Source organism: Terrapene carolina, unplaced genomic scaffold (assembly GCF_002925995.2).
Source record: "Terrapene carolina triunguis isolate 2854851 unplaced genomic scaffold, T_m_triunguis-2.0 Scaffold131, whole genome shotgun sequence".
Lineage (NCBI taxonomy): Eukaryota > Metazoa > Chordata > Testudines > Emydidae > Terrapene > Terrapene triunguis.
Window position 1 is genome coordinate 11,099,114 of NW_020664482.1, and position 12,721 is coordinate 11,111,834.

The 12,721-nt window shown below is 45.3% G+C and overlaps 1 protein-coding gene across 1 annotated transcript in view; it reads left to right on the forward strand.

The window, feature by feature from the left end:
* Window positions 1–9,853, forward strand: part of PASD1 (PAS domain containing repressor 1) — a 46,514-nt gene extending 36,661 nt beyond the window's left edge. The window contains exons 15-19 of the mRNA XM_024210145.2: window positions 3,030–3,242; window positions 4,141–4,343; window positions 5,399–5,491; window positions 7,210–7,420; window positions 9,356–9,853. Coding sequence (XP_024065913.1) covers window positions 3,030–3,242; window positions 4,141–4,343; window positions 5,399–5,491; window positions 7,210–7,420; window positions 9,356–9,526 — 891 coding nt within the window. The 3' untranslated portion in view covers window positions 9,527–9,853. The remainder of the gene's footprint in view (window positions 1–3,029; window positions 3,243–4,140; window positions 4,344–5,398; window positions 5,492–7,209; window positions 7,421–9,355) is intronic.
* The last annotated feature ends 2,868 nt before the right edge of the window (window positions 9,854–12,721 follow it).

Consider the following 12,721-nt stretch of genomic DNA (forward strand, 5'->3'; position numbering starts at 1 on the left):
TCATTCCTGAAAGAAAGGGCGGTTTAGTGTTTGTAGCAGCAGGGCTGGAGGTTCTTGCTTCCCTGTTGTTTAAATATCAAATTGGTAATTGTGCCAAATCAAAAAATTCCCAAAGTTTATGTCTAATAAAAAGTCACCTACTCAGAAGAGCTTGGAGTTTGAATGATCGGGTAAGACTGCAGAAGCTCAATAGCAGATTTCCAGCTAAAAGTGACAGGGTTAATAGGATTGGGGTTGTCATGGATTCCACCTAACTACGTGGGCACAAGCGAACATTTGATTTTCTGTTATTCACAGTTCACTATCTTATTGTATTTTATGATTCTGCTGCAGCTGCTTTATGTATGTTGACTGACACAGTGTATGAGTTGGAGACACTGTGGCCCAGCTAACACAGTACAATCGAGTCCTGAGCATTCTGAAAACACTCTCTCACTGGGTGTGATTGTTCTATACCCTAATGTGAAATATACAGGGCCAGTTTGCCAGGAATTGGCATATAGCATTGCAGAGGGGAAGGAGTAGAGAGAAAGAAGGAAGGGAGAAGATTAAAGCAACAACCCACACAGCCCAACATGCCCGGGGAACAAGTGACACTGTTGGAACGTTGTTCAATGCTCCCTTCAACTGTTGTATGTCACTTAAGTACCACAGATAGATAGTGCATTTATGCCTAAGATTAAGCACCATCTAGTGGCTATTCCAATAATTACTGTAGTTGGCACCAGTAGGTTCTAGCCATTATAAAGACCTCAGGCAGGTTTCCTCCAAAATAAATCAATTCATGTGCTGTTAAAGGTCAGCAAGTGACTAGCTTTATTCCAATTAGAAGCTTTCACAGAGGAAACTCCATCACTGAGCTCTTCAAGTCAGAGGTGGGGAACTTACAACCTTACTCCCAGAGTTACTTTTTATTAATTCATTATTTAATCGGAATGTCTGTCTCTTAAAGTGTCTGGAATAAAATTACCTTGTAGCTCCCCCTAGTGGCTCATTACAGTATGAAGCGCTACAGTAGACGGTGATGCTATTATGGAAGATAACATATGCTTTGCTGTTTGAGAAAATACAGTATTTGTGTTCCATATTGGCCACTGCATAAAATAGCCACAAGTTGCAATAAAAGTATCCTTTGCACAGACTCATCCTGCAGTAACCTGAACAAAGCAATTCACTGCGTTGCACCATCCCCTGTATCCTTAGCTGCCACACAATTCCATAAAACAAGAGACTAGGTTTTAGCTTTGATACGAGCATTTCTGGGTGAAATGAAAGAATTCTGTATCATGCTATTCACTGGCTCTGAATGGTCACAGACTATTTGCAATGTTTATTTGGGAAGCCCGGTAACAGGGTTTTATCGTGTTATGAGGTTCTCAACGGTTGGTTTTCTGTTCTCTCTTAATGTTGTGTTTGAACAAGATAGGTTTAGAAAGCAGGCCCAAATTCTTCCTAAGGAATTAGAGGACATATATTGTTCATAGTATTACACAGGATATGTCCTGCTAGTGAAAGCCAGTGCATCATAATTGATGCCAATTTTTGGAAAAAAAAACTTCCTCTAATTAAGGAGAGGTGGCTATTCGAATCAAATATGACACTAAGGAAGGCAATGATGACTCTTCACCTGTTAGATTAAGTCATGAAAGAAATAAGTAGATGTGACACTAAAATTAATGACAGCACAAAACATGGGAAAGCAAATGCTCTTCAGATATCCTGAGCTTGGTGACACTGGAATCACTGAGTATGCTTTAATTCTGGAAATGGAATGTTCTCCAGAAATGATTTACACAGGAATTTTTTTGGTATCTACAGACTGTCCTGTGATCCCTTTTTTTTTAAAGAGCTAACTGCAGATCACCCCTGGTGTAAAGTTGTTTTGTGACATTAAAGCACACATGCATCATAGATTATTTTGTATTTAATCCGTGCATTGGATTTGTCACTGATTATAACAAACTATGGTGCAGCTAGAACAATAGTGACTGCATCCATTTCCTCCTTTTATCCAAAAGTCAACAATGTACAAATATACTGAAAAATAATCCAGTTTTATAAACTGAGAGCTGAACTTTACTAACTATAATCTGATCAGATTTACTGTGCATGATTGGCATCACTTTCATTTGCATGCACTTTTAATTTAGCTGTTCACTATTCTCTATTCAAAGTAGCAAAGAGCTTGAAAGAGAGAAAAGTACAGTTGATCATTCTAAATGGATATCATTCACCAATGAGTCAGTCAAATATGGAGAAGGGTCTGGTGGGCTGGTAAAAATTCAGTCAAACTACAGTGCCAGAAATATAGGATTGGGGAATAGCTGAGAAAGGATTGACACAAATTAGATCTACTCCTTAACAAATACGTTAGGGGGAAAAAATAAAAATCAGCTCTGTATATTAACCACTTCACTGCTGCAGAATGTACCAGATTCCGCCGGCAAACATGGCCTTGTCCATTGTAATATTGGTTTCGTATACTGAAAATAGCCACATGCACAAAAGCCCATGTAGGGCTTTTTACTGTAATTAGTACACGTGGGAATGTTGCATGAGTAAAGAATACAGGCTCAGCAACTAGAGATGGTGGTTTAGATACGTATCCGTGTTCCTTTAGTCCTTCTTCTCTGTTGAGGCTGACCCCCCTGTGGTGAGTTTTGTGATCTAGGCACGCACAGCCCAACATCTGGACTGCAGGTTCCAGTTGTTTTGCAAAAGCCATCAGATTCCAGTGACTTTCAGTTTTGATTTGATTAAGCTTCGTTAGAGCTAGTGAACTAGAGGTGAAACTGTCTGTATTTCAATACCATGTTGCTAAGCCATGGCAAAGGACCTGGTTTTATTGGATATAAGGAATCCAGCACAATTTATGTTAATGTATCGATTTAATAGATCTTGGGAACACTGTCTTTTGCACCAGCAATATTGTACATTACATGAGAGCTTACTGTAGCACAGTCAGGTAGATGCATTAAAAAATTAAATGCAGAAACTGCTGTACCAGCTCATGTATCTCTTTCTTACAGATGCTGATGCAACAACCTATGCCCTTAGTCTTTAACAACGTACAACAACAGAGCCCAAGAAGGCCTTCCCAACCACAGCAGCCAGGGGCAACCAGGCAGACCACAGCCAAGAAGTCTCAGCAGCAAGGCCTTATGGGATCCAAACACTATAGTGCCCCACACTTACCATCACCACATCAATTCCTCAGGGAACCTTGTGTCACTTCCTCACAGGTTGCTAACTTCTTGGTTTTCTTCAATAGCAATTGAATGTTCTTTATAAATGGCTCTTGTAAATATTGCACGTCAGCTCGTTTAGGGACAGATCCATCCCTAGGGCAACTCCACCTGACTTGGCTGGAGTTGCACCAAGTTTGACGCTGATGCCCGGGCCCTGTGGCTCCCTCCACTTTACCCTCCCCCCCGCTAATGAGCACAATTCTCTTCGTGCCTCCTGAGTCTAGGTTTCATGCTGTAGTGGGTGGGACGTGCGTCACTTAATCAGCTTTAAGACGTTACTTTGTTTCACATGATAAATGTAGATGATGTCACTTTGCTGTAGTATCTAGAGATTTAATGGCCTAACGGTGTTAGACGTAAGAGAACCAAAATCATTCCTGGTGGAATTCTGTTGAAGTTAGTGGAGTCACACCAGAGATCTTTTTGGTCCTATGATTCCAGTTCTGCTCTTAGTTAGACCAGAGGCTATCTGGAATAGCTCAGGTGTAATCAGTGGGAGTTACACTGCTATAACTCAGAGAAGAAGGCATATTCGTAGAGGAAGTACAAGAATCCGTTAGTGAGGACTCCAGATTTTTCAGTCACCTTCTCCCACTATAGGTTCCTTCCTTCCATCATATCTGTGCTGCTTTCCTCCTTCTGTTATATTCTGATTTTGAAAAGACAACTTATTTTTATAGCAAAGTCTCCCAGCACCTGCACAATGGCCACTGAGGGATACCCACTGCAGAAATGCTATTTGCACTCAACAGATCTGCTGTCTGTCCCCTGTTGTATTCAGGGAGCAGAAAGTGCCATTGTCACATAGTCTGCCTTCTAAGTGCACGTTAAAGGTAGATGGTCTCTACCATGGAGTCGATGCATCTAATCGGGACAATTTTTTATGTCTCAGGTACAGCAGCAGCAGCAGCACTTAATGAGAGGCAGCCAGGCACCGCAAACCTGTCTGCCAGCGCAGACAAGCATTTCGATGCCCCTCTACAACAGCCCCATGGTGTTTTCCCAAACTCATCCCATCACTGTCTCTGCTCAGATGCCGACGGAAATGAGTGAAAGGCAACAGCCGTCTGACTACAGCCAAGATAGGAGTCTAAGGTAGGAATGCAATCAGTGCTGGCTCTTGATGAGGTCTGAGTGGGAGGAACATATCATTGTGCACTAGACTGGGCAGCAGTGAAGTCTTGGCTTTCATTCTACACGTCAGGAGCTATGCTTTACTAAAGCTTTACTAATGCCTCCATGCATATGCCTCCCATATAACTTAACAGGTTTTTAAGCAGGGGATGTACTATTTGCCTTGCTTCGGTCAGGGGGAGCTGAGCTTTTGGTTTCAGGGGAAGAAAGAGGCAAAACTAGTGCTTCCCATAGTTTTCTCGTAGTTGCCCAGGAACGCCAGAATATCCGTTCTCCTGCCAGGATGGATGCCCTGGAAATAGCCCTTTTCAGTGCAGTCCTGCTAGCCGTCCATGTGCAGAACTCCCATGAAGTCTCAGCAGACATTGGTTATATAAAGGGCTCTCAGGATCAGGCCCTTTCAAAGGTGCTTGCAGGATCAGGCCCTTTATAAAAAAGTTGCCTGGAGGCCTTTCTGTCTAAAAGAGGTTTTAGATCATTAAACATGTTAAGGTCAAATTCCCATGTAATCCAGGGTGGAATTTGGCCCGAATATTGTTATCAATTGTTGTGTGCTATGCACTTTACAGACACAGCCCCATCACCACCCAACCCGGCTCTCTAAACTACCATGCAAACACTTTAACTTTTGGTATGTGTTGTGAGGCACCTGGAACTCTTCTGTGGGCAGATGCCGGCTAAATGTGTGTTGGTGTCCAAAGCAAATGAAAGAACCGGATCCTTAATTTGCACGAGGGCGGGACATTATAATGTTAACAAGATCAGTTAAACATTTGTGATCTGAAAGGCTTAGACGTTTCAACTCAGAGCTGTGGTCTCTTTAGAGCAGATGATAAAATTGTGATCTTACATTATGTGCGCATAAGCATTCAGGTCCATTATCTTGGATGGAATGAGTTCGTGAAGAGTTGAGAGCTTTCACGGGGGTAGGAGACTAGAGATTGACTGTGAAGAATCTGAGCATAGGAAAAAACAAATACCTTTTCTGACGGTGCCATGTTTTCATTCTTGCGTAGAATGTTGTTAGATCAGCCGGTCCAAGCCTTGATGCCCTGTGCTAATGGCAGTAATCAGTCATCACAAAGCAGTGCTGGCAGACAGCAAGCAAAGTAAGTCTGCCCTGTTACTACTGTACAGCAGTGAGCTTTCTCTTCAGCGGCTTTGTCCACGTGCAAGATCTTATTGGGGTTCTTTTCGGGGTCATGAAAATGATCAAAAACATTGGTTACCAAAAAAGAAAAAAAAATCAGTGGTAAAGAGATAAGTAACTAGAGCTGGTTGAAAAAAAAAATGAAGTCGGGTTGGTTTTTTTAATGAAAAACATCCCTTCGATGAAATAGAAAATTTTCCAAGTAAATTTCAGTTCTCATCCAGATTTTTCAGGCTTTTATTGAAAACTAAAATCTGACATTTTTTGGGGGGGAGGGGGTTGGCAACCATTTGCTGCGTTCAGTTTCAGAAAACCGACAATGTTCCGGTTCTGGTTTTTCACCAAAATTCAAAGTTTTTGACAGAAATGAAAAAATGTTTGTTGAGAAATGTTCACGGGAAATAAAATACATTCCCTGTCCAGCTCTACACTGACTGTACTAGAGAAAAAAAAGTTTTGCTACTGCGCTGTTGCCCATTGGCATAGGTAAACGCTGTGCTGTGTTCTTATGCTCTAACCCGTTCATCTTAACACAGCTGCAAACCTTTCAGGGTTGGGCTGGCGCAGAAGTTTAGTACTAATCACCTTATTTCTATTGTTGTTGTTTCAGTAGCACCCAGAGATGCCACCCCTATTGTGCTAGGCGCTGTACTAACATACAACAAAGTATTGGTCCCTGCCCCAGAGAGCTTTAAATCGAAGTACATCGATGGATGTGGTTGTTTCATTGATCAAAGAGCTGCATCTATTTAGCTTAACAAAGAAAAGGTTAAGGGGTGACTTGATTGCAGTCTGTATGTATCTACGTGGGGGAAAATATTTAATTACGGGCTCTTCAGTCTAGCGGAGACAGGTATAACACAATCCAATGGCTGGAAGTCGAATCTAGATAAATTCAGACGGGAAATAAGTGTAAATTTTTAATGGTGAGAGTAATTAACTGTTGGAACAATTTACTGAGGGTCATGGTGGATTCTCCATCACTGACAATTTTAATATCAAGATTGGATGTTTTCCTAATAGATCTGCTCTGGGAATTATTTTGGGGCAGTTCTCTGGCCTGTGCTATACAGGAGATCAGACTAGATGATCACAATGGTCCCTTCTGGCCTTGGAATCTGTGAATCGATGAATCTCTTATTTAAACTGGCCATGTCACAAGACTCGTGATTTCGGTGGGGTTGCAACCATACAGCAGAGCCATCAGCTTCTTCAAATCAGATACTCTTGTTCTCACATGTGGAGTTCCAGTATGAATTCCACTTCATTGTACTGATAAAGGACGTGGGAGACATGGGCGGCTGGTGACCCAGCCATCGGGGGAGGCTAGGCCCTGCCCCTCCCCTTGTGCCTGAGGTCCCCCCACTCCCCCAGCTCCTGGTGGTGCATCCGAGTGCCGGCTGGGCAGCACGGGCCCAGTGCCATGGCAGAGAACTGCAGGAGGGGGCCTGGGGGCAGAGCGTGAGCGGGGCCTTTCCAGGCTGTTTGGGGAGGCACAGCCTATGCTACCTGCCGCCCTTGATGGGAGATCTTTGCGGCTAGTCTGGTACATTTTCCAGGCTGTTTTTTCCAGACTGCATTTTGCTTTGTTTTAATCAGCGTAGTTCTCCGGCGTTTATTCTCATGCTGATTCATTGTTTACCTTCTATTAGTGTTTTATTTTCCTTCTGTCTACAGATTTGTTCCAGAACAGCAGATGCTGCCTCCCCCATTACAGATGCAGCCAATTACGTGTAGCACAGTCAGGGCTCCTGACCCTTCTCCTGTATTTACCCCTTCGGTCATGATTCCACAGGCCAACTTCACTTCCCACCAGACGCAACCTCCAGTTCATCTCCATCAATGGCCACCCCAACAACAGGTTCAGCAGCAGCATCTCTACCTGCAGGTAGTACACTTGGGCGGGGTTTGTAAATGTCAATCAGACAGTTTAGAAGGAATGGCTCTTACGTGACTTGAATACGTCTGTCTTATCTTACATGACCCCCATCCCCATTGTACCTATACACACCTACAGCCTGCCCTATATCACTGGAATTGTCAAAAATGGTCAGGACAGTTGAGACCATGTTTTCAGAAGAACTTAACTCTCATTTAGAATAGAATAGAATAGAATCCTAGAATATCAAGGTTGGAAGGGACCTCAGGAGGTCATCTAGTCCCACCCCCTGCTCAAAGCTAGACCAATCCCCAGACAGATTTTTGCCCCAGATCCCTAAGTGGCCCCCTCAAGGATTGAATTTACAACCCTGGGCTTAGCAGGCCAATGCTCAAACGACTGAGCTATCCCTCCCCCCCCAAAATAAGTGGCCAGATTTTCAAATGCAGCTCAGCACCCAGTACATGGAGCTTTCTGGAAAATCTGGCCGGGAATGTTAAGCATTGGGAGTTGCTGGGTCCAAAGCACTTTTGAAAATCTGGCCCATGTGCCTGTAGTATCCGAGCAGACTGTAGGGTGACCAGATGTCCCAATTTTATAGGGAAAGTCCTGATTTTTGGGTCTTTTTCTTATATAGGCTACAATTACCCCCCCACCCCCGTCCCGATTTTTCACATTTGCTGTCTGGTCACCCTAGCAGACTGTGGTGGTGTTTTTTTAAACCAGCCACATGCTGCTCTTTATTCAAATAATTAATTGGGCCACCGAGCAAACCTTTCGCCAAGACAGATTTGATTTTCAAGAACAAGGATCGTGCCCGTTTGATAAAACAGTTCATGGAAGGAATCACTGAGGCTAATTAATCATTGAAAATAGTTTTCATTCTCTCAAAAACGGAGTGGGTTTACAAAAGCTGTAAGTTTAATGGTTCATATGTCTGGAGGTATGTAGCAAAGTAATGGGAAGAGATCAGCTACAGATGGAACTAGTTATTCTGCAGGGCTGGTTGAAAAAGAAGGGATTACATAATAATCCCATCAGGATGTGGATTAAGACACATTCAGCACCGGCACAGAGACAACGTTTTACATTCAGCCTCATAGCACTTGTGTAAGGGTAGGTGCTGTCAGCCCCATTTTGTAAAAAACAGCAAAACTGAGAGCGTGAGAAGTCAAGTGACATGTCCAAAGTCACAGTAAGTCAACAGCTGCCTCACACTCAGTCCTTTTGGTTGCATTGCCGCTCACGGCCCACCTTTATTGTCCATGACCCATTCGTGTGTCACGCTGCAGGACTGCGTATTTCCTTGCAAAGATGAGAATTTCTGTCCCTTGTGAGATCAAACTTCAACACCACCAGGAACATGCCACGGTCTGGCTATGCTGCAGAGGCCTACTGCAGCCAGGCAGCATGGCTGGTCAAGGCCTATGCCCCATGGAACCCAGCTGAGCCACCGTATACAGGGGGGATGGGAGCAGGCTCCTGGCGCTGTTGCTATGCGGATTTCCCAGCCATCACTCCTCGCAGGAGGAGGAGGGTGCAGGTGCTGCGGAGGCTTCTAGACCTCAGTAGTAGCCATTGACAGTTACACTCACCCAGACTGGAGCCTTCCCGTATGCTTCCCTGTGGGTTTGGCAATAGTAAGACTAGCCCCACGGGTTGGGTACTTGATTGTCTGCGGTTTAAGGAGTGCAAATAACTTTGGCATCCAAACTGAGTGCCCAGAAAATTATGTTGAAACTTGAGGCCCTCGGGGTAATTGAAACTTGAGGCCCTGTATTTTGCTCCCAGACTCTGTATGTTCCTTTGATAGCCGCTTCCAGACTCAGACCCACCCTTTCCAGAGCACTGCATTGAACAGCCAGAAGAAGCTAGATCAGGGCACCAGGAGAATCTGCGTTTGCTGGGAAACCCGTCTGATTGTATTGCATTTCCTTTCTACAGATGCAAGCCCCAGAGCCGGTCCAGGGGAGTCAAAATCAGCGTATTTTCCAGCCATCTCATATACCGCAGCAGAATACCATGGGCTACTTCCTCCATCCACAGCAACAAAGCCACCATCCGCAGGGTCAGTCCTGCAACCTACAGGACCTGCCTGAAATGCAGCTGCCCTGAAAGCCAGGGCATGAGGAGACGGTGACGAGTCGCAGCTGCTGTGCGGAGCAGGCGTCAGGGGAAGGACGGCGAAATTCGAGGCGAGGAGGCCCTCCTCATGTGCCAGAGGGGTGAGGGTTAGCCCAGAGGGAAACATGGCAGCGTGGAGGAAGGGCCCAGCAGGAGAGCAGGATCGCCAGATGGGTACCGTGTCGATTACCATTTTTATGTATTCAGTCCTTGATGTTGCACAGCGACAGGATCAAAGCAAAGTCTGGATTCATTAAGCACCAGGACCGTGCGACTAAACACAGTTTAACTGTGATCCGCTAGAACTCCCGTTCACGTACATCCTGTCAAGAGGGGCTATTAAGTGCTAAAAGTATTTGGAGGCTAAAATCAGGATAGTAGGAACTGGTTGTGGTGCTCTTGCCTGCCAACGCTAATCTGCAAAGGCGGTTAGAGACTTGTTGATCAAAAATGGTTGACTTAGGTAGGAAAATGATCTCTGAAGTCAGATGTGGCTGTTGTTGGTCACTAAGCCATACACAGCACAGCAGGACAATTCCTTTGGACGGCAATATGGATTTCTAGCTGCAGGCACGTTATTAATCAGGTCAGTGCAAAGATCGCTTTGCAACTGAGAAAATATTTTCAGTTCAGGACACGGATGCTCCTTTTAAACGTTGCTGAAATTCACTGTGAATTTAAGACCAGTGTTTGGAACACGGAAAACTGTCAGCAGGATCCCATTTAATTATCGTGTACATACTTCGCTTTGTTGTAGTAGGTTCGTTGTGGATTTTGTTTTCCTTTTTTCCTATACCTCAAGCCCAGAATTAGTTTTTTTTTCAGATGATTGGATAATGCTGCTAATTTCTGTAACACCACTCTTGCCTAAATTTCGTACTGTTGTTATACCAACTCACGTCACCATTAATAAGATACGTGTGCAGATAAATTTATATCTTTTTATTCCCTGTAGCCAAGTATTTTTCGGGGTGTACCGGCAAGGAGTCCTTACATTTTCCACGGGACCTTTGCAGTACATGGTTCTTTACACCTGAAAATCAGATGAAGGCAAACTTTGTGGTTTTGCTAGTTCATGGTTCAATTTGGCAAAGCTGAAATTTATACTAACAATGACCCAGGTGATATTCCAAGCCTATAGGGTTAGCAATAAATTGTATTTTTGTAAATTGTCACTTTTTAACTATATGTTTATATTTATGAACTGACAAAAATGTCTATTCCTCAGTGGGTGTATAGTAAAGTGGCCCTACTGTTTGTGTCTTTCCAAAGGAAAATGAATATTTAATTTTTAGATGGTTTTTTTTTTTTTTTTTTAGTAACTGAGTGTTAGATTTGGGTCATGCTCGATCCCAAACGCTGAAGACAATTTATGCCATTAATACCAGCTTTCTGAGACAATGCTTGGATACTTCCTTAAAGCAAAAACAAACAAAAGCAATGGCAAAGTCAGAACATTGTGGCTGGCCCTCGGAATAGAGTTTAGGGAAAGGTTATTGTCTAACCTCGATCTAACCTAATCAATCTGCTCTTTCTAGGCACTTTTGGGACCCCTCCCGTCACCATGAGCTCGGGGTGCCAGCCTCTAGTAGTTGAGATGAAACAGATGAGGCTGAATGCATGGTGAGGTCAAACTGGATCCAGGGCTGGCTCCAGGCACCAGCCTGGCAAGCAGGTGCTTGGGGCGGCCGCTCCGGAGAGGGGCGGCACATCCAACTGTTCAGCGGCAATTCGGTGGACGGTCCCTCACTCCCGCTCGGAGCGAAGGACCTTCCGCCGAATGGCCGCCGGAGAGCGGGGTCGCGGGTTTTTTTTTTTTGGCTGCTTGGGGCGGCCAAAACCCTGGAGCCGGCCCTGGCTGGATCATAGTGAGCAGTAGAGCTGTGCTCAGCACTGCTTGGAAAAGGTGACTGTAAGTCACCATTGGGCTGCCAAACCTACCAAAGCTGGGCTCACGCGGGAATGCTTTATTTTAAGCCAGCTCCCAAAGACTGTTCAGGCACCATGGGCTCACCGGGCATAGGGCCACACACTCCCCTCCCCCCCCAGTCACACCCCTAGGCTGTATAGCAGCCCTGTGCCACAGCAGGCTTTCCCAAGGCATCCTCAGCCACTTTGCCCTGGTGGCGGCTGCGGTCCAGCCAAGCCTCTGGGTTATGATGTTTCTTTGGCCACTTTAAAAACCATTTCCAAAGAATGTAAAGGTGCATGTTCGTTTCCAGGCCTGCCTGGGCGTGTTTGGGCCCCACCCGCGCTCAGCTATTGGGCGCCTGCTTGCGAAACTGTGACCATGGACTCTGAGCAGAGCCGGGGCATGAGCATGTTCGAAGCGGGGTGCCTGGCTTTGCCTAGGAAGGGTGTGGAGCAACTGGCAGGCTCAGGCTCACCCCGGCTGCAGTCTGGGTGCCCTGCTGCTGGCGGCAATACTTGTTTGCACCTTGTGTGGGGCATTGAGAACCATATTAATTAGGTCTAAACATTTTAGCATTAAAACTCAAGTCACCGTTCGGGTGACTAAGGCTAGGTCTACACTACGGGGGTTGGGGGGAGGTCGATCTAAGATACGCAACTTCAGCTACACGAATAGCATAGCTGAAGTTGCGTATTTTAGGTCGACTTACCTGGCTGTGAGGACAGCGGCGAGTCGACCGCTGCCGCGCCGCCGTCGACTCCGCTTCCGCCTCTCGCTGCAGTGGAGTTCCGGAGTCGACGGCAGAGCGATCGGGGATCGATTTTATCACGTCTACACTAGACGCGATAAATCGATCCCCGATAGATCGATCGCTATCCGGCGGGTAGTGAAGACGTGCCCGAAGAGGAGAGCAGCACATACTGTTAGGGCAGAGCTCTGTTCCATCAGGCCACACCCTAGCACTGCACAGCCAGCATCAGTCACCAGCGGAGAAAAGATGTGTGTTATCTCTTTTCATAGCTTGGTTGGAGCCCCGTGTACAATATGCTACTATGCCATGGTGGTGTATCTAGAAAGGAAGGGAGCTTAACAATGAGAGGTCGAGGAGGCAAAGTCTAACCCCCTAGCTGCACTATATGACCTGGGGCAAATGCATAGGCTGGAATTGGCAAATGTGCCCATTTTTTTTGGCTGGCTCAGTGAGTGGAACTCAGTTTTTGGCCAAGGCAGCCAGGGTGACGGTTGGGCTTGCAAGTTGGGTACCAAAGATTAGC